The sequence below is a fragment of the Crassostrea angulata genome, chromosome 6, assembly GCF_025612915.1.
Source record: "Crassostrea angulata isolate pt1a10 chromosome 6, ASM2561291v2, whole genome shotgun sequence".
Lineage (NCBI taxonomy): Eukaryota > Metazoa > Mollusca > Bivalvia > Ostreida > Ostreidae > Magallana > Magallana angulata.
Genome location: NC_069116.1, coordinates 42,185,479 through 42,212,134, shown reverse-complemented (window position 1 = coordinate 42,212,134; position 26,656 = coordinate 42,185,479). Strand labels below are relative to the sequence as shown.

Genomic DNA, 26,656 nt, shown 5'->3' with positions numbered 1-26,656 from the left:
AGAACATAACTGATATAGTCGCATATTCTCCTGAGCAAATCATTAAGCCCCGATATATATAGATAAAACTCTTGATTTCAAATTAATGGGTTTCTCCTTCAAGCTCAAATACAAATTAGAAAACACAAATTTATACATCATCACATTTATTGATGACAAAAGTTTATTTCTTCACAGACTTCTTCTTTCTTAGTCTAGGGGCAGGTCTTTTCACTGTTTTCCTCAGTTTGCCAAACTCAACATTAATGAGACGATTCCTCTGCAAAATCAAATACAGAAATATTTAAAAATTCATCAATAATCATCATATTTCACAGTAAACAAAGCATGTTTTAATCTTCTTCACATGTCTGATATGGAGTTGTCAGCAGTATTGTATCTCTGACGGCAATTCCTATCATACATAAGGCTCTTCATCCATGTGGAGAATTGTGAAATACATGCAAGAAGCCATTTTTAAAACCAACTTATCTGGTGACTCTACTTACCGCCTGTTTAGCCTTCATCAACTTGAATCTGTCAAAGTCTGTGAGCTGGGCACGCTGAAATTAAAATAACAAGGTAAGCCAAACCAAAAAACACTGTCATCTCTACACACAGACTGTCAAATACCCTTTAGTTGTGATAACTTAGAGGTTGTCCAAGATTATTAAACTGCATGTCTGACAATGAGTTGTCAGCAGGATTTGTCTCAGACGGCAATTCCTATCAATGATCTAAGGTTCTTCATCCATGCAGCAATGACATAATGTATACAAATTTGAGTTCGTACTAGATTACTTTTCTTGAATAAAAATTAAGTTTTTAAGTCATATTTTTAAATTTAGTTTATGCCCCCCTCCCTTAAACAAATTATGTAAATGTATTTTTTATCACTGTATTTTTTATTTTGTATGACTGCACATAAATCCTAACTTGATCCAGTAAAATGACTGTAGATTTCTTCTATCATACATGTATTAATTTGTTTCAGTTTTTTCTCACAAAAATTGAGTGAGTGGGCTCATGCCTATATTTTTAAAATTGTTGCAAGAACAAGACCAATCTGTGCTTAATAATAAAGAAACAATTTTAACATACAAGTTATACACAAGCAGTACCCATGTTAAATATTTCTTATAATTAACTGCATGTCTGACAGTGAGTTGTCAGCAGGATTTGTCTCTGACGGCAATTCCTATCAATGATCAAAGGTTCTTCATCCACGCAGCAATTATAAATTTGAAATCTTCTCTTCTCAGTCAATTATTTTAACACAGTTCCATAAGTCTATCAGGTCAACTGTTTGCTAATTTTGTTTTCTTCAATCAAACCAATATTTAATATTTAACATTGTCACAACATTTTCCTTAATTTATCAATTCTTTCAGTCAAATAAATGTTTCGTTTCTGGGTTTATGTAAACTAATACTCTATGTACATGTACCGTAATGTCGCGTGTATAACACGCACTTTTTTTCAGCCAAAATTTGATCAAAAGTGGGGGGTGCGTGTTATACATAGGACTAAAATTTTACCCCATTTTTTCAAGCCGTGATTCTTGATACCTCGGGAGACGTGACTGGCTGACTGCCGATATAGCGTGTTATGCAAGTTGTATGAGTGTATATTTTCTGCTGATATAGCGCGTTATGCAAGTTGTACGAGTGTATACTAAATTTACTGCATCAGAAATACCTTATTCTTAGTTTTATTTCCATGTATTGAAATATTTATCCACTCTCAACACTATTTCTTGCATCAAACAAGTTTAAATATTGCCAGTGTATTCGCCATTACGTAAGCAATCACCTGTTGACTCTAGTTGACTTGGCGCGTGGTCAATGTTTGTTTAACAATTTCTGTGTCAGAAGCATGCACCTGTCTTGTGTCGGACTTCACAGGGTGTTTTCAAGTGCATGAAGATTAGCGATTATTCTGATTTTATTAAACTTGATTACTTCGTGTCCAGTTACGCAGTTAAACGTTATTGCTTTACAAAGACACTGCTAAAAATACATCGATCATTTGTACGACTTGATAATGACGATATACGACATACATACGTTTCTTCAGAATGTTTATTTAACAACAATCAATGAGTTTGACTATAATTAATCAATTAAATCATTTCTTTTGATGTTGTTTTGGTTTATATCTGCAAACATTATAACTTTTAAGCTCGGTTGCCGTTCTTCCCTACGTATGATGATCTTCAACTTTTCCACTGTTTTACGAAGTGTCTACTGATATTTGATACTGCCCATGTAAATCATGCCGTCCTTTTTAAGTAAAATTGTAAGAACATTGACTCTTATATCGCTTGGGCAATGTTCCGATCACGAAATTACAGTAATTGCGCTTGGGTTACAAAATTATCGATAGTTATTTGGAAAAATGGCGGCCGCCGATTTTCATCATTGTGCTATGTTCCGATCACAGATTAAAGAAATTACGCATGGGTTATAAAATTATCATGAAACATCGATTGTTTTGGGGGAAATTGCGGCCGTTGATTTCGCCATTTTTTGGGTGCGTGTTATACATAGGACCTGCTGTTTTTTCGCTATTTTTTGGTCAACTTTGGGGGTGCGTATTATACACGAGTGCGTATTATACACGATACATTACGGTATATAAATTAAAATGTCCTGAATATCTTGATTCCATTTAAACATCTTATCAATGTTTATCAACATTATTACATTCACATATACTAGTAGTAAGTTACACCACAATATTGTAAAACTCGGTGAATGAAATTCTTTTTTAAAGCCACCCTTTATATTCTCTCTCTCTCTCTCTCTCTCTCTGAGAGAACTAATATTAAAACAAAGATAAAACAATGAAACAAATAAATTAGTAATTGATGAGGCAATATAAAAATCTCTTTTTGCATTTCATCTCATTACTGGAAAACAAAATCAAGAGAATTCAATATTGGTAGATTGTCACATGTCTGATATGGAGTTGTCAGCAGTATTGTATCTCTGACGGCAATTCCTATCATACATAAGGCTCTTCATCCATGCGACATTCCTGATATACCACTACCCTATCTCCCCTTTCTTCTTCACTTAAAAATATTATTTATTTACATGTTTATCAGAAGAAAAAATTCTCATTTTATGCTCTCTGCAATGATACTTACAGGTAAAACCATTATACCTGTACATATGAATATCAAAATGAAGTACGAAAGTATAACCAACCTTCTTCTTATTTGCAATTTTCTGTGCCCATGTTGTGCTATCCCACTTCTTCTGTACTTCCTGCTTTTCCCAAGCCTTACGCAGGTTTCCTGGACGCAGACCTCGTGGAATTTTCATCACAATTGATGTCAGCTCAAGAGCCTTGAAGTTCATTTGTTTTCTGGATACACCAGAGCAGGGTCCATCTACGAGAGCCTACACAAAGAATATCAACATACATTATCTTTTCAGATCATAATCAGAAATACATTCTTCATTACAATTATGGATTTTTCTACAAAATGTACAATAAACATTTATTAATACCAAGTTCATCCTTTAACATAACCATCAAATCCTGAAAACTTTGGAGTTTTTCCCTCAACAATGTTTCATTAACTAATTTGCAGGTTATTGAGGTTAGTGAACTTAAAACTGGATTTTCTAAAGCTGTACAAGACAGTGACTCATAAATAGACAGGAGTCATTCTTATCTCCCATACCTGCACATAAGTATATAAACTCTTTGATTTTGACTCTGTGGTGCAATTCCACAGAGGTGTGCATGGCCTGAACAGCAATATACTTTAAAACTATTATGAAGTCAGCAGCTTATAAATGAGGGTATCAGGGTAAGAGGGATCTTAATGTCAAGGAAAGAGATAAATGGTGGACAAGGACCTGTTATGAGTCATGTTCAGCATTAACCATGGACAGTGAACATACCCTGTTCTGGTCTATAACATCAACAATAACGGCGAGCTTTCCTGCATCGGGCCCATAGGAAATATAGGCCACACGACCAACTTCCACAAAGCGGAACTGCAAAATAAAAAATATTAAGTTATTAATGTCTATTTTGGGTAAAAACAGAAACTTTTATATTAACAAGTAATACCATGGTAGACTTTGTAGCCGTGCCCCATTTTCTTACTTCGCATTTTCATGTACATATTACGATCATTAGAGTTAAGTTTTCCATATAATCATGAACATTATGATGTACTGCAAAACTTCAAAATATTCAAATGTTTTCATTTCTCAATCGCACCGAGTATAGTGTATGTAATTTTGATGAGTGTGACTAAAATGGGTAGCGAAACCCGGGCCGGGCCGGGATTTTCGAAACTGATAACCGGGTTTTTGTTGATTTCTTAAAAGATACTTACTTTTTCAGCACGAAATTTGCAGGAATACTTTATTACAACTTGTTTTGTCTTCGCTGAAATTTTTCATATCACAGAACGAGTTTTTCAATATTTATAACACATTTTCAATTTTCAGGTGACTAAAATGGGTAGCAAACCCGGGTTACACATTTTGGCGATATTAAGCGAATTACATTGTTGAATTTGGAAATTGTGTATTTAATCATTGCTATTTAAGTCTAAATTCTTAGATAATTCAACAATTCCGTCAAAAAATGTCATTTGATAAAATTATAACCAAATATTATAAACCCGGGACGGAACAAAACCGGACACGTTTACCCGGGACAAACCTTTTATTTCCGAAATAATTATTTCGGATACCTAGCCGTGACAACTAAGTACATGCCTTTATTTATTTACAACACCACACGTCTCCTTTCATATCTGTGTTTTGGATCATTCGGAGGCTCTTGGGATGAGATAATGGTGGATATCGGTGAAGACTACTATATATAACTGGGTATATGTTATTTGAATTCTTCACCCTATGCATGTGTTAACTCTAAGCCGGGCAGTGGCGTAGCCTGCCGTAAGGTACAGGCACGTGCATACGCATTATTCTAAGACCAAAAGTAATGTCACATTAAAAAAAAAATTGAAATACGTTTATTGATATAACAAAGCTTTTAGAAAAAAAAACACCAAAAAAAACAGTTCAACGATTTCAGACATCCCAAAGAGGTTTAACTGATTGATCCAAGAAATGAAGATTTTGCAAATGAAAAATGAGTTTAATTAGGAAAAGAATATCTATTCAGAAAATTAACATTTACTGTGCTGCAAATTTAATTACCAGAAAAAAAAACTTTTAAAATAAATACAAAATGTAGTTAGTTTGATTTTCAGTAAAACAGGTTAAATCATTAAGAAACAAACCGAGTCTGGGCCCTGGTAGGGCGTTGTGTTTTACACAATTAGAAAGGTTTTTCATCGTGATTTGCCGTTTGGGTGCTTTATATTTTGTATTTCAAATGGGGAGAGAAGATTCAATTGTGGATACTTACGCGTGGTTTGAGCTGGGCAATATATCACATGCATGAGTGATATATGTAGCTAACATCCTCTCGTCGCTTTTTCGGAAATAAAAGGTTTGTCCCGGGTAAACGTGTCCGGTTTTGTTCCGTCCCGGGTTTATAATATTTGGTTATAATTCTATTAAATGGCATTTTTTGACGGAATTGTTGAATTAGCAGAGTATTTTAACTTAAATAGTAATGATTAAATACACAAGTTTCCAAATTCAACAATGTAATTCGCTTAATATCGCCAAAATGTGTAACCCGGGCTCGCTACCCATTTTAGCCACCTGAAAAATGAAAATGTGTGATAAATATTGAAAAACTCATTCTGTGAAGATAAAAATTTCAGCGAAGACAAAACAAGTTGTAATAAAGTATTCCTGCATATTTCGTGCAAAACAAATAAGTATTTTTTTAGAAATCAACAAAAACCCGGTTATCAGTTTCGAAAATCCCGGCCCGGCCCGGGTTTCGCTACCCATTTTAGTCACACTCAATTTTGATATAAATTTTGTTATTTAATTTGTTATCATTTGGGATAAAACTATTCTACCCAAATAAGCTACTTCATATGTTAATCTTTCATTTATTTTTAAGTGTGAAAATTGTGTATAACACAGTTAAATTCAATAAAATTGGGCTCCACATCTTCACCTGACTGAGAACCATGTTGGATCCCGAAAAAGAGGCACATGTGAGGAAGCGCTGTTGAATTGTGGGAAAAAATTGACAGATCGTACCATAATTCGGAATGTACCTTGAAATGATAAAAATTAAATATCGACATGATTGTTTGTTTTTTGTAAGTTTGTGTTATTTTTTAAGACTTATAAGATAAACTACAAACATAATATGACATCCCATCGAATATGTTTAGGTACGACTTACTAAATGAATATAAAATGAAAGTAGTTCACAGCTGATAACAGATATTGAGATAAGGGTGATTACTTAATTTTGGAAAGATGTTCAGGAGACGTTTAACAAATGTGGTACCAGCTGCTGTTAAGTTTTCTCATCAGCATAATAAGCTCTTCTCTGTTGAGGTTCGGTATACAGTTGACATTGTTTTAAAAATACACATATTAAGGCCTCAAATACAGCGATCTTTTCTTTTAACTGTTTAAATTCATAAGGGACTTAACAGTCGCAGTATAAAGTAGTAGAAAATCTGTCTCACAGCTTTTTAGCAGACAGTTTGATTCGTGAATAATATATTTATAGCTATGGTAAACGATGTTACCTTAGTCGCTAGATTTAGAAACCTGCAACTATCAGAATATATTGAATCTTTAAATTCAGCCTCAATTTCCCGTGTCTTATACTTTTTGATCAATGATATTGCATCATAACAGGGCAATCAAATTTAATTTGGAATTGTTTATACTGGCGTAAATGTTTGTGTAATTTCATAGAGTAGTGGTTATAGCATTGGATCTAATCTCAGCAAGATATGTCGAGACTAAAAATTTTGACGGACATCTCTTCAGAAGAGACGTCGATCAAAATTCTTTAGCTCGACAATTCTCGCTGAGATTGCATTGGATCCAGAGTTTGTAATATGATATTTGAATTTATTGTCAACATGTAGTTTGCAATGTAAAGGCACATTAAAATGTTCAGTTTTCATGAAAAACTGTGCAAGTTAACTGGACTTTGATGAATTTTCAGATAAGAAATTTAAACTTTAAATGGGAAAAAGGGTAGCCTTCTTTTGTTCAGTTAATGCATACAGTAACAAATAGGAATGATCCTCAATTCTGTGAACTGAATGTTGATAATGGAAGGTTTTGAAGAATTATGTAAATACAGATTAATTAAATGCAAAGACACAATCACCAGTGATCATGAGAGTGCATATTAAATTGATGAAACAAATTCATCAAACTTTCACAGGCTGCCCAAAGAGTAGCTCCCCTGACTGATGGTTTGGTTCAGAGTTTACAGCGAATTGTAGGAAATAACAATGTCTCGCAAGCAATGGCAGTCCGAGAACAACATGGGAAGGATGAGTCTTACCATGTGTATGTAGAGAAATAAAAGTGGATGCAAAATTCTTGCTCTTTTGAATCATTGATCATTTGAGCTTATGTTGAGCATGAATAAAATATTTTCTTTATTTGAATCAGATATTTATTAACATTTAATATGATCAAGGTTCACCTTGAACTTCACCATATAATTTTTTTTTTGCTTCTATAAGCACTAAATGCCATATATATTGAGAACTCTTTTTCCTGGTGATTTTTCAGTATAAGTGAACTTTTCTTAATAGTTTATAATCTGAAATAAAGAAATATTGATAAAACGGATCAATTAATCATATTTGTTGGAATGTTAAAAGAATTTATCAATCAATCACTCAGTAATAAGTTAATGTACAAAATGATTCATCCAAGCAGCATACTTGCTGATAATATTACTATTACATGTACCGGTACATGTATTTGAATTGTGTATACAGTTTTTTGTGATTACTGATTATTCTAGGTGTGCCCCTCCCCAGGTGGTGGCTTTTGCTGAGAGTGTGGAGCAGGTGTCTGGGGTGGCACGGCTGTGTAATGAACACAGGGTCCCTCTGATTCCATTCGGGAGTGGCACAGGACTGGAGGGAGGGATCAATGCCATCAAGGTATTGCACCAATAGAATTAGTATTTTTCAGCTCTTCCATGGTGAAAAAATTGTAAGCAGGTATTTTATTACTGTGGTAAAATTAGGATACTTTTATAAGAAATTGCAGTGTATTTTGTAAAAACTCCAATATGAAAATTAGACATTTACATTATCTGAATTCTTCTTTCTGCTCTTCAGTCGCAGCCAGCTTCTCGAAGGTGTTAGATATTTACATTGATATCCAGGTATTAATATCTGAATTTAAATAGGTTTCTCTTTTTTTGAACTGGGAAATGTCAATAACTGCAGGGGTATTTTCTGTGTATGGATAGTTTTAATGAAATATGAGGATTTCTGGTTATTTATAAAAATTATCTTGGGTTTGATCAAACACTGAACATGTTTTCTTAAAATTTCTCTCTCCAGGGTGGTGTATGTCTTGATGTAATGAAGATGGACAAGATCCTAGCAGTTCACCCTGAAGATTTTGATTGTCAGGTGGAGTGTGGGGTCACCAGAAAAACCCTCAATAATTACCTGAGGGACACCGGATTGTGGTTCCCTATTGGTAATGAAACCAATTTTTGTGAAGTTTATCTTTCAGTCTCCATTTGTTAATAACTGCATGTGTACTAAAAGTCAAAACCAATAGAAAATAAAATAAGTTAACTTATACTATTCAGTGAGACAGAGACAAAGTCTTGCATTATGGTACTTGAACTCAGGTTCTTTGACATCCTGGCCTTGGGTTTTAATATTGCCTAAGATATATGGTAAACTGAGGTAGTATAGCTAGTTAATAAATTGTTTTGGTTTAAACGCAGACCCTGGGGCAGATGCTTCCTTGTGTGGTATGTGCTCCACCAGTGCTTCGGGGACCAATGCAGTGAGGTACGGGACGATGAGGGAGAATGTGATGAATATGGAGGTGGTACTTGCGGATGGAAGGGTGATTGATACTGCCGGGAAGGACCGACGAACCAGGTAGTGAAAGAATCTACACATGTACACACTCATATATTTACGCACTCATATGGACATGCTCATAACAGTGTACAAATGGCTCTATGATATACATGGTCATTCACATATGAAGGTGATGGTAATATTTTGTACCAAATATTTCCACCATCACCTACCATGGTATTGCATGTTTTTCGATAACTTCATTATAGAAGATATGAAATGTAATTAATTTACGTGAAAAAAAAGAAACAGTTTAAAAAATCTTCGTGCATACACTCAACTGACAATGTTCATCTACATGTTTCAAAAATTAAGAAATTTTCCAAACTTGATTTAGAAAAACATCAGCTGGGTACAACTTAACCAACCTTTTTGTTGGATCAGAAGGAACACTGGGAATAATTACCAAGGCAACACTAAGACTTCATGGAATTCCAGAGTCAGTAAGTTTATTGGTAGATCAGTCGCTCATGAATGTCACTTCAATGCAGATTGACTCACATGTATCTTTAGATAGTAAACTTCAATGTAATTTTATAATTTGGAAATACATGTATCTGGATGAGTGAAAATGATTGATAACTGGATAAGGGAAAATTGAACGACTTCATTGGTTTATTTCTTTAGTCTGTGTCTGCAGTGTGTTCTTTTGAGGACATCCAGGCAGCTGTTGACACAACAGTGCAGGTTTTACAGTGTGGAATTCCAATGGCTAGAATAGGTACTAATCCCAGCTGAACACAATTGAAGTCTCCCATGTATGCAAAACTTTTTCTATCAGAATAAAATTGAACACATTCAGGATATCCATGCAAAAGGAAGTTTTAGTTATTCAAATTTCTTTTTCTGAGGAATGCATGTATTTATTTTCCATAATGAACCTTGATTGTAGAGTTCCTGGATGAGGTTTCTATTGATGCATGCAACAAGTACAGCAATATGGACATGAGAGTGGCGCCCTCTCTCTTCCTGGAATTCTCAGGGAGCCCAAAGTCACTTGATGATAATGCAGAAATTGTGGGTAGGGATCGAGCACTTGTCCAATTTTCTGTGCCATTTGAATTTAGCTAGAGTTGTGAATACAAACTGTGTTATATGGTACACATGCTTTCAATACATTGTAATTTCATTCTAGTTGTAACACTTTCTGATTGGCTGAAAAAATTAGTTTCTATCGTAAAAAGAATGTTGCTTACATCACAGTAAGAGTAACATAAAAAAACGCATGATGAATCCACCTGACCTTGCGTTTAAAACTTGTACAATTTAATGTCATTTTGAAGGTCAAATGATCATTTTTTAAAAATAATAATAATTCAAAATTAAATTGTAACAAATAAACCCAATAGCTACCCAATTTATTCTCATATAATTAATGTTTTTGTATAAACAGCTTTGCAGTCAAAATGGCAAAGTCATATACATTGTAATTTAGAAAAATAAACTATTGTATTCTTTTTTATGTTGAGAATTTAATATCTAAAAGACTGATATATTGTTATGTGCTTATAAAAGATTGTTTGTCTCCTAATAAGGTGAGATTGTCAAGATGAATGGAGGATCCGACTTCAAGTGGGCCACAGATGTGGATGAGAGAAATCTGCTATGGAAGACCAGGCATGACATCTTGTATGCTTGTATGGCACTCAGACCGGGGTGTAAGGTCAGCTTCTCAGTTAATCCTTGTATGTACAGAATTCAAAGGAATATGCAAAGAATGTGCTCACATACATGTATCTTGAATCCATTACTATCTGGTAGGTTAAGGTCATTGTGGTAAATTTTATGATCTGAATTGACCCCTGGCAGATGGTCAGGGAATATGTATATAATTATATACATGTACCATGTTTTGATGTTGTTAGATCCAACATAAAACTTTGCATATTGGACAAAGCTAACCTGTGCCTACTATTATTTCTCTGCTTATTAAAGCGCTGAAAAACAAGTTTTTGTGAATTTTGATAAAAGACCTAATATTAGTACAAGTACTATTACTGGTACATGTGTACTTCAGATTATGTTATTTCAAAATAATGTTTCTTGACTCCTGAACAAGTGAACTAGCTGATATAGATTTTGTAGCCTTATTCCACGGATGTCTGTGTTCCAATTTCTAACCTCCCAAAAGTTGTGGTGGAGTCCAAAAAATACATCGATGAAGCAGGTGTCATAGGTGAGATACAGTTATCTGATTTCAGTAGGAGTTACACAACTTTGTCAGCTCTTTTATATTAATTGGAACTTACAAAATACAAATGTAGTAATACTACAAATAAATTGTATTGTTTTGTACAAAGTCTTTGTCTTTATGAATTTTTTTTTAAATCAGATAATTTTCGATAATTTTTGGTATTTTTAGTTTAGACAGCATGTTGATTATTACGGTATAAACTTTGATTTTAATTTAAGCTGTTTATACTACATGTGTATAATTTAAGGGATATAACAAATTGATATTTGTTAAGCCAGCAAGAGTTCAGTCATCTGATTCAGCTTTGTCCTATAGTTGTTTATTCATGCCTTAAATTCATAGGTTTTGTTGTAAAAAGTATCTATCAAATTGTAGCAGCTGTTGAAGGTACTTTTAATATACATGTGTACACTCTGTTTTAATATTAGATTGCTGCTTTTTTTTTTTCTGAAATACAACAAAAAAATCTTTTATTTCATCCCATAATCCCATTCCTATATGATTGAGTGTGCTGGTGTAAAAAAAAAAAGTATTTTACAATTAATTCTTCGTTCATGATGCTGTTTGATGTCCTTTTGATTTGAATAGGTCCAATGGTGGGACATGTTGGTGATGGGAATTTCCATGTCTTCTTTCCTGTTGATCAAAGCAACCCACACGAAATTAAAACTGTCCATGACGTGTCTGTTAAAATGGCATTGTAAGTATCACAGTTTGTACTTTCAGGTGCGTACATACTGGGCCATGTAGGTGATGGAAACTTTCACATCTTGTTTATAATGGACCACACAAACTCACATGAAGTACACACTGTTTTGGACATTGCTAACCGGGTGGCTTTGTAAGTCCAGCCTGTTATTCTGTTAATTAACGTTCCTCATTTACAAAATAACATGTTATTCAAGATTAACTGTACTTGCTTGAAATGACCTACATTTTGCAAAGAGAAGAAAATGATATGTCTTTTTTTGAGGGTATGAAGGGTAAAATGACCAGCATTGGCTGGTGATGTTATCTGTAGCTGACTTTGTGAATTAAAGCTAGTATTTGGGAGTCTGCATGGGTTTTTGATCAGTTTTAAAGGGGATGTTTTACAATGAAACACTTTGTATGGAGAATTCCAGCTTTAATATTTTATTATCCATTAAGATATTGACTTGTACATGTACTTGATAAATATTAAACAGAATCTAAACTGCATGCATTTAGTACAGTGTATACAAGTTTACTAACCTGCATACGAATTTGTTTCCTTGATGATGTCCAATCCTCAACAATGTTTTAAAACTAATAAACATTTAATTGGCTTTTTATTTTATGTTTGAAAACATGTAATAATTTTAGTTTATATTTTACATGTTGCTAGATATTAATGACTTATTGACTTGGTGGTACCACAGAGAACAACAATCAATGTGTAACAGTAGATTGACCCTCCAAATGGCCAACATCTGTTTTACAAAAATGTACAATTTAGATGTCATTTTCATCATGTCAACACTAGACAAGCATACGTGTAAATAATTCTTTAATTTTTAGGATTCCTTGAGGATATCATGTTTGTATGAATTTTTAAAATTTTTAACAATAAACACTCCAAAGTAAATCATACAATTGCAATTTCGAAAGAATGAAGAAATATTATTGAAATGCGCACAATTTCAGCATAACATGAAGGACAATTTTTTAAATACAAATTGAGAATCAATTCTTTGATTCCAGTAATAGTTATTTTTCTTGTTGGTGTTGCAAAGAGAAAAAAACAAGTTGATTGTGTTTTTCACACATTTGCCTTATTTGGAGAAATATTTCCATATAAAGCTTCTTGTTTTTATGCTCCCCATCAAAGAAGGGAAGGCATATTGCTTTGCTGCTGTCCGTCTGTCGGTTGGTCAGTCTCCCGGTAGGTCCACAACAGTTTCCGTTTATTTTCTTCGCAGAGGTTACAAAAACTGAAATGAAATTTGGTATACAAATTTATCATAGGAATATCAAGGTCAAGTTCAGTTATATGCAGTTTCTGTTCATTCTTTTAGCACAGGTCTTCAAAGGAGAGGACCATAAGTATTTCACAAACATCTCTTGTTTAATTCTTACATGATATACTGGTACATGTACTTTCCTCGTTTTAGACTTGCTCAGGAATTGAATGGTACCTGCACGGGGGAGCATGGTATTGGTCTCGGAAAGCGAGAGCTGCTTCTGAAAGAAATCGGAGAAACTGGAATTGAGGTCATGCAGCAACTCAAGCAGACCATGGACCCTAATGGCATCCTAAATCCTGGCAAAGTCTTCTTTTGAATCTGCTCTGCTTATTTTCCAAACATTTTAGTATTATACATGTACATGCAACCTCCATAAATGACTTTTGCAATCTCTGATTTGTTCAATATAATGTTCATTTTTGTTTTGCCATTTGTAATAGCCTGAAAAAAATCCAGCTCAAGTGCTACTTAAAGAGTGCCTACTTCATACTTTAATTAGCAGGCTTTGTAAACAAGCTTGCATATTGTTTTGCACTATGTGTATGAATTAATATATGCAATAATGCAGCTTTCATTTTGGTACAAGAGAAACACTTTTTTCCTTAATCCTAGAGTTGTGCCTTTTATTAAATTCACTTACTACATGTTCAAGTAGGGCTAGTGGTTTTGGGTAAACACATTATTTCTGGTTTTAATTAAGACTTAATTTAAGACCACACAGCATTTACACACAAGCATATGTATATGCATATATTGTATTTTATACATTTATTGTTTATGACAAAAATATGTAGGTTTTTTGTTAAACATTATTAAATTGCATATAATGAGATTGATTGTACTTTGAAGTCCTTCATCCTGGATTTTTATTAATTGATTTCTCTGTGTTTTGCATGGACATTGATGGTGCTTTTGGGTAGTTAATGTGAAACATATAAGTTTTTTTTAATTAATACATCACCTCTTAACTTTTGATTCTTACTTACATAAAATACAGCTACATGTAAAGATGTAGTGCTTTTAGGGGGATTGGACAACAGAGTGGAAATTATGTAATACATGTACAGAAATAATGTAATACAATACCCGGTATAATGTAAATAATGTAATACAGAAAATATAAGAGGCTCTATAGTTATGGTTTTATTACAATCAAAGGAGTTGTCCATGTATCTGCTTTATTTTTATTTTTTTTTACTAATTGAAGATACACTTCTGAAGGTGATTACACTTTTTGATTGAATATATCCCCGTTACATAAGGATGTATTTTCAAAACAGTTGTTTTAAAACTAATAAATATTATATATTTGCACCATTTTTTTAACTGAATTTAATTGAATTTTATATCTTATAAGTTGTTTTTCTTTTTGGTCAAAATAAATCTTATTTTTCAACATATACAAATCATAAATTGGTATATTCCTTGTTTAGTTTGTTGTGTTATTGGTTTCATTTTATGCTTGCATGAATATTCATCATTAAAACTTTTAAGTCATTAAATGATCTTATATTTGAACATGCAAATCTAAGTAAATCAATATCATAATGACCTTTGGAAGTTTTCCTTCAATATGAAATGTATATTATATGATTACTACATAGTTATGATATGCCTGTGTACATTGGGTTACAGTTGTTTGCAAACTCTTGCCAATATCTTTTCCCAAATGCAAATGATGTTCATAAGATTATGACCATGATCATGATGGTATATCATAAATAAACGGAAAGTGTATTGTAGAGAGAACCCATGTGCAACAGTCTTGTTTAATTATTAATCAGATCGTTATTGTTAATTATTTTTTGTTGCTTATGATATGAATAAAATAAAAAATGATCTAAAATTAGAACTTCTGTATTTGTTGTGTTATATATTTGAAGCGATTTCTTAAGACTAGAATTCATAATTTAATTATGGTTTATGGTAAACGCTAAAGCTATAGCCTAGACGAACGATTTTGATTTTTTATCAATTTTTTTTTTTATTTGTTTAGTTTATAATATGATATGAATAAATCTAAAACGTTTAGATTTATGGAGGGTGGATAGTCAACAAATTTACCATCAGATCTACCTAACATTTTTAGATAAGATTTGTTAAGATATAACTTATTTTTAGCAATAAAGAAATCTATATACTTTGCCTTTTAAATTTTGGCATTTTCTTATATCTTTATATAGAGCCCTTCTTCTTAAGATCAAAACCGTCTAAAAATAGCCACGACCATCGAGCCCTAGCTCTGTTAGTAGTACCCCCCCCCCCCCCCCCCCCTCGTTCCAATCCTATCCCCGGAAGCAACTAAAGACGTACAAAATCTTTTATTGTCCCGAAATGTCGTTGATTCTGAGTGGATCCATACGGCCAAGGTACCACTGGTTGCCTTTGCTGGCCTTTATGAGGGACCAGTCATGCTTCCACACATTCTTATTCCCGGAAAGCATGGCAACGAAAGGGGGCAAATCTGCATTTAGCTTACATTTTAAAATTAAACTCTATTCAATATATACATTACCATTACTTATAATGCTATTTGTGGCATTACTTTGAAAACATGTAATGCATTACCATTGCATTTGGCAGTAACCTCAAGCCATGTTTTGATCAATTGATAAACGGGGTGTGTCAATTTCAGTCTGGCAGTTTCTATATAATTTTGAATCCGAAGAAACTACGTGCTTTACTATGCATTTGAAAACTGCTGAAAGTAAACTTGACCAGATATAGACTGGCAGTTGCCACCGATAAGGTATTTATGAAGCAAACAAATTACATATAACAATGCTTGAACACGCCAATTGTGCTGCTGCATTCGTTGAATGCACTTTTTGCATTAAGCTTACCAAAACGCCATGATTTAGATTATATCTAAATGTTGTTGACCAGACTACGAATACCGCTGGTGGATTTGGCTTTTTCTTTTAGGTAACATACTGATGTACTTTAATAATGATTTAGTTGAATTTCTTAATTTTTACGATCAATTTGTTAATTTGTTAGAAGAAAGATGTAAATATAAACAATAAGATAATTTCTTTGGTGATTCATGCGGGTTATGAAGGTAACGATGATTGCAGAACGATACAATGTGTTGCCAAAGTAATATTGTTGCAATAGGTACTTTTGGAAAAATAATATAACACTAACTGATATATACCCAGATCAATCATAAAGTTTAAAACTATTCAACGCAACTCAATCGATTATAACAAGAACGCGAATTAAGCATCGCAGGAACACCGACAATGAGAGGCTATAAAATAAAATTCTACGATTACTTACACTAATTTTAATTATCAATAACTATATCATAACTACGTGAATGTTAGAAAAAAAATACAAAAATTAATAAAACTTTAATTGATGTTTTTTTGGACGGATATGCCAAAAACGTATAGCAATCGCAAAAAATTGTTGCAAACAAATTATAGCATTAATCAAAAAAACAGTAGCTACTTTTCTTATAATACTATTTTTTTTTTTTAATTTAGTTATGCTTTTCGAGTAAAATTGAGTGACAAGATTTTCCACAATAACTCAAAACTAACTTTTCTTTAGCCTACTTTTTCCCCTTTGAAGTTCTGTATTTTCAAACATACACAAAGTACCCAAATCAATATGGCTAGTGATCCAAATCAACCACATTTTCGATTAGCTCTTTCCATACAGTGTTATACATGTATATCGCAACAAACAACATTGTCGATTGATTAAAAAATGATATGAGCCAAAAATGAAAAGCAAACACAAATAAAAACCAAAACTGTAATTTTGGTTAAACATCTTTATCGTACAAATAGCTTTACTTAGTTAATAATTATTCCACCATCAAATCACTACACTGATAGAAGACTGCCGGGGCCGCGGAGTTCTTCGTCTCGTACGTAACCTGCAGGATACTCTGGGCCGGAAGTCCACTCGGCACCGTCACTTCCGTCGAGTACACGTATAACGACGGCTCGCCATTGTCCCGGATGGTCGACAGAGTTTGCAGGTGCCTGTTCTCCTCGCCGATCTTGATTTTGAAGTCGCCGTGGGTGTGGTCCCAGTGGTCCAAGTTCTTCTGGAAGGTGACCCTCAGTTTTTGCCCAACCGTGACTTTTGTGACCATCGAGCCTCTCTGCCTGCCCCCACAGGGTCCTGACAAAAGGAGACAGTCGGCGGACCCCGCTTTGTTGATGCCGTTTACGGTCCCTCTTTGTGGGGGACTGAAGAGGCAGAGGTGGCCATAGGTGACCGCCAGAACACCGGCAAAAACGGCGAAGGACAACATGATAGTAGCAAGGCAGATGGCTGGAATGAACATTCGACATGGGGTCACCAGTATTTATGGATTAAGTTGTCTTATCGTAACCGTGATATGGCCTTTGATATAAGCCATTGTGTTGTTTCGAGAGAGAAAGAGGCAATGTGTCCTTCGTTGTATAATTACTAGTTACATGTTATTATAAAATATGACTAATGTATAGTTTATCTGTTGAAATAAAGTACATGTACATGTATATATGGGAAGAAAAAAATGGCATTACCGCATGTGATATGTTGTTCGATGCCAAATCACGTTTTACTGATATGTGTATAACATTTTGCGTTTTGTATCTAATTTAATCAACGAGTTTTAGCCGAAGAATTCATCAGCAAGGTCACATATTTACAATATTGCTGTTAAAAAAAGGATAATTTGTAAAGATCGTGATCTGCTAATTGGAATTACCAACCGTCGGGATCTGTTTTAATTGAAGTCAAGCACGGAAGCTATATGATCGTGGAATATCTAATAATGTAATCATGATAAACATATCTAAAATTGTAATTGTTTTGTTTAATCCGAACGTAACATACAAATGGCACTTACACGTATTTCTGTACATGTGTATATGGAGTACACAATCTTTTTGACGTATTTTAACAACGAAAATATGCATTACAACTCTATGAACTATGCTTATTATTATTGAAATCAATGCATGTCAGAATGACCATACACCATACAACTACATTTATTGCAATCACTAAGTAAATGTTAATTTTCTAATTTCTGTGATGTCAGATACAATTTTAACTTCCACCTTGCACGATTCCCAAAACTTGATAAATGAATATATGCGCGTAAATTCATAATAAGCTCTTTATTGTGCCCCAAAGAATCGACGTTCTTTGGGCTGATTGTTCTAAAGAACAGATATTAGTCTTGTATCTCCTCACCTCAAGCCCACTGCCAAACAGTTCAACCTTTCAGAACTCGTGGACGAAGAACTGTGACTTGAGACAAGGGAACTTTGATAAATTATACATGTACATATGTGGATCCAAAGTTCTGTTCGCCACTTTATACTCTTCTCTGTGCGATTTTCTGACCCCCTTTCCCCCGTTTCACATGGTGTTACAGGAGCGAAAGGTTGGAGTCCTCAGTAGAAGAAGGTTGTATTTGCAAAAGTATATTTTTAATTTTTAATTAATGAGATTCTTTCAACTGACTGTATGTACATATTGTGAACGTCTTTTATGACAATACATATATATAATTTATATATTTACAACATCAGGTCACTCATTGTAATTCACCAGCATCCTTCACTTGCAGGCACCCTTCAAAGGACGGCATAAAACACGCAACAATACTGTCAATACACCACAAAGTGTTTAAAGTAGTCACGACAAACTAGTGGCTTGTCTGGAGGTTACTTGGTCAGGGTGGAAAAGAGCCCACCGTAGAATCGGTGGAAGACGGAGAATGGTTGCACCAGTCGTAAATAAGAAGAACAAAGAACTTCCTGTCATGTGACTGATCACGTGTTGTGACACTGTGACACGGCATGATAACGAGGCTCGTCTAAAACACCGGTTGAAGTGTCAAGGTTGCGTATGCACCCTTCGAAATGGGACTCGTATTTCTAGAAAAAAGAAAGAAAAGCAGAAACTGTAAATAACATCGAGTCTTTACCGCTTGAATGGGGTTTAATCATTGCCCGTAAAGTAGCTAAGTGTACTTTAAACAGCTATTCTATTGACTTGTTGATATTAAACTAATTTCTGTTTAAAGTTCTAATTAATGTAACGATGCAATTCATTCAGCGAGCATTGGGGATGGTACAAGAAGAGACATAAAATCGTTTATAAAGGAATCGTAGACATCGGTTAACCAGTTGCTACAGCAGACGACAGGTACCACTGCGTACTAACAGGACGAATATTTTCTGGGCCAATTTCACGGAGAGTATTCTCGAAATGAAAAAAAAAATAGGGTCCTTGTTTTAACGTTGTACTCATCCATCAGGAATACCTTTGATCTGTATTTGTCATGTCGACAAAGAACTCTTGACATGTTTATAAAGGCCCGCGAGTATTGGTGGGTAATTGTTACGATCCATAGTTTACTTTTCCAGCACAAAGAGGGAGACGGGCGGACCTGCGCTTCTTTCTGTACAGGTGTCAGCTAACAGTCCTTATTAATTATAGAGATGCAGTACGCGCACATGTCTAATTGGTCCGTCTTAGATTATAGCCAAAGAAGTTTAAAGAAACACACCCTTGCTAAGACTGTCCCACGCTTTTGCTTTAAATAAATCTCACTCGTCAAATTTCGGATTTAGTGACAGATGAAATTTGGGTATTAAACCTCCCCCCTATGGAACCGATTTAGACGACGCTGTGTCAGCTTATAATGACATTTGTGGCACGTTATTTGTATGCAGACTTTTCTTTGCACTCTTAGCATTCTGCGTTTGTTTTCACGATTTCTGCAGAAATTTCTACAACCCCACACCCTTGTCATGTCCGAGAACGAAGACGTGAAACTTTATAACGACACATTTTTAAAAATCGTCTCAAAGAATTTTTTTAACTTCCCTAATCTAATGAGTAATTCGTATTCATGATTTTTTTGTACCCCGAAAAATCCCCAGGTGAACTAGTATAACAATCTAAAGAAAAACATCTGCGGCAATTGAATATACATTCATAATTTCAGTCTTAAGACGGACACTTTTATTATCCGATTGCCTATTTACACACCAAAGTGTGAAACAAAACGACCAAGACTATAATGAACCGGCATTGCGCTTCGCTGATCCAATATACCCGACATGAAAGAAGCCGAAACTCAAAAATAACACCACACCCAAAAGTGTGTCCTCTTTCTTAACAAGATAGTCGACCCCGCTAGTTTACACAGATTAGCAGCATTATCTGTTTTTACCTTTTATAATATTAGAACATAATTTGTTTGTATAGATTTCCGTGACATTGTGTCACAGATATTAATCGACTAAAGAATTGGGGAGGATCACATTCCCTTGACGCCCTTTTCATGTTACCTTCAATATACTAGTAGTATTTATGGGTCAAATTTCAAAAGGTTTCTTGTTACGATTGTGTTTCACATGGAATAAACTTTTAATTTTTTAAAAACAGTCAAATTTCAATGAAATTTAATGTATTTGATTTCACATCTCTTCACAGGTCACCTTAGTTCAAAGGTACTTTTTGAGGAGAGTAGCAACAGCAAAAATAAAAAATACCAGCGTGTACACGAGTTTTAAAGATTTTGAATTTTTAAAAGACACAAAAATTGTCAGTCTCTACCTGAAGAGGATCAGTGTGCGTCCTGTCTTCCGGGAGTAGTCCGCCAAAAATCATGGACCGGAAGCCTTTGCACTCTACCCGGAAGTTCTTGAAGAAGTGTCTTCCATCAATCGTTAATCTTCCTCGTGTTCGGGTTCTTTGAAAGGAAATCTTCAAAAAAGGAAGAAAAAAATAAAAGAATATCTTTTTATCAATTAAGAATTTAACATAGAAGAATAATGTGACACTCCGTAACATTGGTATTGATAAACGTACAACTTCTTTTTAAAAAGATGCAATCAACGTTTAAGAATTTTAATATCTGGCAAAAAAGCAATCTAGTATTAACAAAAATTGCGACCTACAAATTTGACTTAGTTACTCTTTTGTAAATTTCAAACACAATAAATACTTTGGTGTAAAAGTTTATCTAAAAAGAAAAATTAATGCCTCATGAAATGGAAGTATTTTAATGCAATCATCTTTTAACGGCATAGCCAGACGTGAAGCAATGTTAGTGTACCTGAAATTATGATTCTTCATATGAATATATGTATATTTACTTTGTGAAACTGCGCATCGTTGGCTACTATTCTTGGCACCGTCAGCATCGCGTTAAGATGGCTACACTTAATGTGGTACCGGAAATAGCTATCCACAATCTCCAAGGCGATGAACTCTGACTTGCTGGGGTTCTGATGCTTAGAAGCCATATAAAACACCACCCCATTGGGGGAAGTAGCATTCATCTCAAACGAGAGTATATGCCTGAAAAGATTTATAAAAAGAATTAATTCAGCATTGTAAACAATGGTGTATATATATCATTGAAAATTCCAAAAAAGAAGAGATTTGACTTAATCCCCAACTCTTTATCTTTCTGCGTCAGTTGTCTCAGTGTCTATCTCTCTTTCCGTCCGTCCGTCTCTCTCTCTCTCTCTCTCTCTCTCTCTCTCTCTCTCTCTCTCTCTCTCTCTCTCTCTCTCTGTGCAAAAATGGTCGCGCACTTCTTGTACAAAAGTAGATCGAGTAGCTGAGTTCAAAGCACTGCGTTGCAGAATCATTTAAAATGCATTTAAAAATGACATCGGGGTTATTAGTACTATGTCATTTCATTGCAGTAGTACAATGTACCTTGTATAATTTAAACATAAATATATATTATGGAGATAACCATAAAAAACCCTCGCATCGGACATAGACAATGGCGGCGACCGTAAACCGGGCAAGTTATGGGTGGTAATTTCTTATTCCGCGAAATTGCCTCAATTATCATAATATATATCTGTTTGCAATGAATATTTAATGTCTTACAATTATACAAATGAAAAGCTTCAGTTTTTTTTATAGGTTACGTAGATTTAGATTTGAATTGAGAATATTCTTTCAAATTGTGCGATTTTTGTGTTTGGTTTTTATTTTTCAAATTCAAATAGTACATGGGGTTTTTTGTTTGTGATCGTCGTGGAAAAAAATCAAGGATAATTGCACACACTGCGTTCAACCGCAGCACGCTGACTTGACACTGGGTGCTACCGGAAATAGGGGGGATATGAGTAAACATGAGTCATTGTGTACAGCAAGAGATTTACCCGTCTTCGAAGGTCTTGTGTAGCTTGTGCAGTCTGACCGAGCTCTTGGCGATAGGCTCAATGTAGACCCCATCCGACGAGAAAACATTCATCCCAGACTGCAAAAATTAAAAAAACAAAAACATTTTTACTATAATGGAGAAGATGCTAATGAGGGTGAGCAAAAAATAAACATGTTTCAGTGATAGCACGTACTTTTGGTGACTACGTAGAAAGAATGCTTGTAAAGGGCCCTGAATTTGACGTTAATGTTATTACTGTCATAAGTTTCTAACAATGCTTTGGTTTTTATTTTTGTTGCTTTCTTTAAGGTGCAAGTGCAGATGTCTATAAGAACTATAATTGTAAGGAATTCTTTGTGGACATGCCCTTCACATATTTTACCCCAATTGTTGAGCGATCTGTGTTTGATCTTCGATCGTCGAAGGGGGTCATTGAATGACTGGCTGTTCTCCCCTACAACTAAGCATTGTCAGCATCGTTTCCCCCCTTTTTACAACAAGAGCCATTTTTTCGCTGTAATCTTGTTAAGTGATTGTTTATTCTCATTCAGTAGTGTGAAATATTTTTCTATTTTATGTCCAACAAATGGCCTTTAATCTTTTCAAAATTCTATTTGTGACTCAGCTAAATATCTCTGGATTGGCCAATGTAATGTTGACAAATACATGCTTTCTAATAAGTCGTCGCGTGCATTTTCCCGCGTTGCTGACATAAGTTGACCAATGGCGAGAATGGCCTTTGGCCAGCAGACAAATTTGTTTTCCAAAGCAAAATCGTAATGTGTTGGTGTCCCCTGCAAATGTCCCCCGGGTGTTCTACGATAAATATTGGTATAGCTCTAAATTATTAACACCAAATACCTCCTCCAAGATAGTTTACTAAACACCGACACACTTTTGAAAACTTGTTAAAAATCAGACGTGGGATATAATAGGAGTTGTTTGTGTCCACTGACAGCTTGTTTAGCACCAGTTCTTTAATTTCATGTTATACACGAAAAGTAATTAGGTTTATATAAAAAATTGAACAGAAATACTCCATTGAAAAGTATTGTCACAAATAAAACAAAAAAAACAAAACAACACCCAAGCAACCCAACCCTACACCCAGCTTAAAAAACCTAAAACATCTTCCTACAGAATAAAAATATTGGTAAACATACTTTAACTTCGTTAAGAATTTTAAACACACTGTAAAACAATTTTTACAACTGCTGTAAAAGTATATCAATTAAAGCGTAGATAAAACATGAAATTAATATTTATTTAATAATTATATATACAATGATTATTTTTTTTTACATCCTATCATACTGCGTGATTGAAAATTTAAGCAAGTGAAATCTTTGCCGAGAAAATAACACGCAGCGATTTTATGACGTGTCCATGAGAGTGGAAGTGTCAAGGGTATGGCAGAATCTAATATGATTATGCGTTAACAGTCGATGCATTAGATACGTAGGAGGGTGTGATAGAAAAAAAAATAATCAAAGTTCTTTTTATATGCTAACCTAGTTAAATTGCATAACATGAAGATTTAAATACACGTTTGATAGAATCCTGACATAATCGCCCTGAGAGAGAGAGAGAAAAGAGAGAGAAAGAGAGAGAGAGAGAGAGAGAGAGAGAGAGAGAGAGAGAGAGAGAGAGAGAATCCGGCATTTAATATGAAATATGTTTACAAGTTTACACATACTATATAATTTATATATATTTGAGCATAAAGAGTAGTATATATAAAATAAAGTATTTCAAATGATTGTGATATATATGTACAATGTTACCAGATTTGCATCATGTTAAAATAACAACTTCAATGCACTTTTTATTTAAAAAAAAAGATTCTATTTAAATGTCCTTATATCTATATTTGTAAATTACTTTTTTTTAAAATATCTTGTTTCTCTTTTTTTTATCACTGACGTCAATGGACTTTTAAAAATTCATTAGATTACAGCAAGCATTTGAAATGAATCAATTTGGTGTACAACGAGGTGTAATAGTCCCAGGTTCAAAGATAACAATCTCTACTGAACATTTCACGCAAGAAATCTATTACGTTTAAGGAACATTAAATACCAATATGCAAGAAGAGAAAAAAATCTTCATTTGAAAAATTAAAAAAAAAATTAAACTGTTTTCAATGCAAAGATAATCCACTCCAGTTTTTGCAACTCGAGGGATAATTAAGATGATGCAACACTAAAAACATTGATTGATAAGATAATTTAAAAAAGTTATGAATAAAAAGAAAATAAAACGTCGCCGAAAAATATTTGCAGAGTATATTGGTGACCGTTGTTGGTTTTTTTTTAATCACACTACCTCCCCCACAATTTATTGTTATAAAATTATGAAGGCTGGGCTAACAAAAAGCATCAAAACTTTAATTTAATGAAAACTTACCGAACAAAGTCCATGGGCTGAGGGGGTTTCTTGTCCACGGGTAACGCATAGGGTTAAAAACGCCAGGAGCACTGTCAATTCTTTCGCTATCCCCTCCATAAACATTTGCACGTTCATTTCCGTCTTCTAAATATGCACCACAAAATAAAAAAAGAAAATCTGAATCCTTGTCCTTATCGGTATAGTAGAATAACTGGACTGTCTTTTTTCTGTTTGGTAGGCCGAACTTAAATAGGGCATGTGCGTACTATATAGACTCTGACAAGAGCTAGCGCAGTGATTTTGTCCCAAACTAATTTACATATTTATGAATGAATGAATTTCTCTCGATCGCAAGTCGTCCGTGAGCGATCACGAGGAAATTTTTTTTACTATTTTTAGGAAAAACAAGTTTGCTTGGTTCCTACTCTGTAGACGAAGGCACGTGTCGACTACAGGTAGCGCGGAGTCAAAGTATTGATTTAAAATTAAATAAATATCAAATTGGCGGTTTAAAAAAATAAAACCTTCATCCGCATACCGAAAGAGCGTCGTTATCGCATATTTCGAAGAAAGGAAAAAATATGTTGCGCAAAATGTTTGTCAAAATTTTCAGATAAAACTTTCGCTTGGCGAGCTTAGCATTTTCTGTTTTATTACAATTTGAGAAAAATGTCCCAGTGTCTCCTTTAAGCGGCAAGAGTACTTTGGGATCATAATTTTGACGCAAAGTATTTTAGAAAATACTGGGTTTAAGATCAGGTCTGACCACGATATTATATACACCCCAAAAACGGGGACTTGTAACTGTGTTAAGTAATTCACTTAGCTTTAGCTGATACACTTTCACAATAAAGTATTTATCTATTCCGAAAGTTAGGCATTGTCGCAGAAAGCACCCAAACAAAAGATGTCTAACCTTAAAACCTTTTTCGCTCTTTGGACAGTCAACCCACAATATAATCTGATAATGCACACCTTGGCCTTAGCTCACGTTAAATGACTCGAGTCGCTCAGTCAATCCTTAATTATTCAGAGCTTATACCATTTTTAATTAATTTTCTTTCTAATTCCAGGTTGTAATTAAGACTTTTATTGAGCAATTTCTGTAAATAAAACGCAATAACAACACTGGGACTGGATTTTCAAAAATGTAATTTTTTTAAACTTTCATATCTGTGTTACTAATGTGAAAAGGTGGGCGCTTGACGATGAATCATTTTCCGACCTAAATTTAAACCACCACCGTATTATTTTAACAACCTAAACATGTCAAAAGGTTATCTAATAAGAAAATACTCCCCCTTTATGGAGAGAAATGCTTCCTTTAAAAATGTTGTAAAAACCTCTGAAAATTACCGATATCCACCTTGCAGAATTGACGTGATACTGAAAATAATAGTAAAAACGATTGACAACAACACCCCCCCCCCCCCTTTGTCTTCCCTCATATTTTCAACAGAAATTAATCAAATCAAAATCATAGTTTAATTCTACTACTTTTTTTATATAATTCAAAAGTTACTGTAGAGAAGTTAAATTAACCTACCCATCCACCCTTTTGTTTTGTTTATTTTTTTTTGGGGGGGGGGGGGGGTGGGGTGTTTGGTTGTTGGTGGTTGGGGGTGTTGTGTCTACAAATCTAACATTTTTTCAACGTGATAAATCTCTTCTTTCATTCTTCTTATTTATTTTTATACTTCCTGTCTCCAATCATTAAATATTTAGACTATATTAGCCAATAAATTCATCAGTTGTGGGTGCAATGTGACATTTTTTGAATCCGGACATAACTAGCCATCCATCACCTGTATAAATCTTGCCAAGGGTATATTGGGCAGGGGGAGGGGTCGGAGAGGGTGAAATTACCTATCAATTCCAGATAAATAGGGAAAAAAACCCATCAAAAATAGATTGATAAGGAAATTAAAGAACAGTGAAAACGACATTCTGAA

At 34.2% G+C, this 26,656-nt stretch overlaps 4 protein-coding genes across 6 annotated transcripts; 1 reads left to right on the top strand and 3 right to left on the bottom strand.

The window, feature by feature from the left end:
- Positions 1-129: 129 nt before the first annotated feature.
- Positions 130-6,118, bottom strand: LOC128190616 (60S ribosomal protein L14-like). Its single transcript, XM_052862734.1, has 5 exons — positions 6,055-6,118; positions 3,897-3,992; positions 3,192-3,386; positions 489-542; positions 130-259 (listed from the first exon to the last, which is right to left on the bottom strand). Exons 1-5 carry the CDS (start codon positions 6,067-6,069, stop codon positions 164-166), a joined length of 456 nt encoding a protein of 151 aa, XP_052718694.1. The 5' UTR covers positions 6,070-6,118; the 3' UTR covers positions 130-163.
- A 189-nt stretch (positions 6,119-6,307) lies between these two features.
- LOC128190090 (probable D-lactate dehydrogenase, mitochondrial) lies at positions 6,308-15,011 on the top strand. Of its 2 annotated transcripts, none has more exons than XM_052862001.1 (12): positions 6,308-6,446; positions 7,297-7,424; positions 7,891-8,032; positions 8,441-8,582; positions 8,839-8,998; positions 9,318-9,423; positions 9,608-9,701; positions 9,873-10,001; positions 10,516-10,643; positions 11,066-11,156; positions 11,901-12,015; positions 13,307-15,011. In XM_052862001.1, exons 1-12 carry the CDS (start codon positions 6,366-6,368, stop codon positions 13,473-13,475), a joined length of 1,485 nt encoding a protein of 494 aa, XP_052717961.1. In that variant the 5' UTR covers positions 6,308-6,365; the 3' UTR covers positions 13,476-15,011. The 2 variants fall into 2 exon arrangements, with proteins under 2 accessions (XP_052717961.1, XP_052717962.1); XM_052862002.1 differs by lacking the exon at positions 11,901-12,015 and adding an exon at positions 11,763-11,874.
- A 1,917-nt stretch (positions 15,012-16,928) lies between these two features.
- On the bottom strand, positions 16,929-17,476 carry LOC128190280 (uncharacterized). Its single transcript, XM_052862277.1, has one exon. The coding sequence runs from the start codon at positions 17,463-17,465 to the stop codon at positions 16,977-16,979; it is 489 nt and encodes a 162-aa protein (XP_052718237.1). The 5' UTR covers positions 17,466-17,476; the 3' UTR covers positions 16,929-16,976.
- A 1,105-nt stretch (positions 17,477-18,581) lies between these two features.
- LOC128190279 (uncharacterized) lies at positions 18,582-25,639 on the bottom strand. 2 transcript variants are annotated; one of them, XM_052862276.1, is made up of 6 exons: positions 25,621-25,639; positions 24,723-24,848; positions 22,315-22,412; positions 21,286-21,490; positions 20,744-20,893; positions 18,582-19,053 (listed from the first exon to the last, which is right to left on the bottom strand). In XM_052862276.1, the coding sequence occupies exons 2-6, from the start codon at positions 24,837-24,839 to the stop codon at positions 18,949-18,951; spliced, it is 675 nt and encodes a 224-aa protein (XP_052718236.1). In that variant the 5' UTR covers positions 24,840-24,848; positions 25,621-25,639; the 3' UTR covers positions 18,582-18,948. The 2 variants fall into 2 exon arrangements, with proteins under 2 accessions (XP_052718236.1, XP_052718235.1); XM_052862275.1 differs by lacking the exon at positions 25,621-25,639 and adding an exon at positions 25,243-25,387.
- Between the last annotated feature and the right edge of the window lie 1,017 nt (positions 25,640-26,656).

What these genes read in the sequence shown, in the direction of transcription:
- LOC128190616 (XM_052862734.1), bottom strand. An exon ending in ATGTTATAGACCAGAACAGG is followed by an intron (nt 3,387 to 3,896) that starts GTATGTTCACTG and finishes TTCTTTGTGTAG; the next exon opens with GCTCTCGTAGATGGACCCTG. An exon ending in AAATTGCAAATAAGAAGAAG is followed by an intron (nt 543 to 3,191) that starts GTTGGTTATACT and finishes TTTTAATTTCAG; the next exon opens with CGTGCCCAGCTCACAGACTT.
- LOC128190090 (XM_052862001.1), top strand. Translation starts at nt 6,366, where the DNA reads ATGTTCAGGAGACGTTTAACAAATGTGGTACCAGCTGCTGTTAAGTTT. An exon ending in ATAAGCTCTTCTCTGTTGAG is followed by an intron (nt 6,447 to 7,296) that starts GTTCGGTATACA and finishes AAACTTTCACAG; the next exon opens with GCTGCCCAAAGAGTAGCTCC. An exon ending in TGATAATGCAGAAATTGTGG is followed by an intron (nt 10,002 to 10,515) that starts GTAGGGATCGAG and finishes TCTCCTAATAAG; the next exon opens with GTGAGATTGTCAAGATGAAT.
- LOC128190280 (XM_052862277.1), bottom strand. Translation starts at nt 17,465, where the DNA reads ATGTTCATTCCAGCCATCTGCCTTGCTACTATCATGTTGTCCTTCGCC.
- LOC128190279 (XM_052862276.1), bottom strand. Translation starts at nt 24,839, where the DNA reads ATGAACGTGCAAATGTTTATGGAGGGGATAGCGAAAGAATTGACAGTG. An exon ending in CACAAGACCTTCGAAGACGG is followed by an intron (nt 21,491 to 22,314) that starts GTAAATCTCTTG and finishes AAATCTTTTCAG; the next exon opens with GCATATACTCTCGTTTGAGA. An exon ending in ACGATGCGCAGTTTCACAAA is followed by an intron (nt 20,894 to 21,285) that starts GTAAATATACAT and finishes CCTTTTTTGAAG; the next exon opens with ATTTCCTTTCAAAGAACCCG.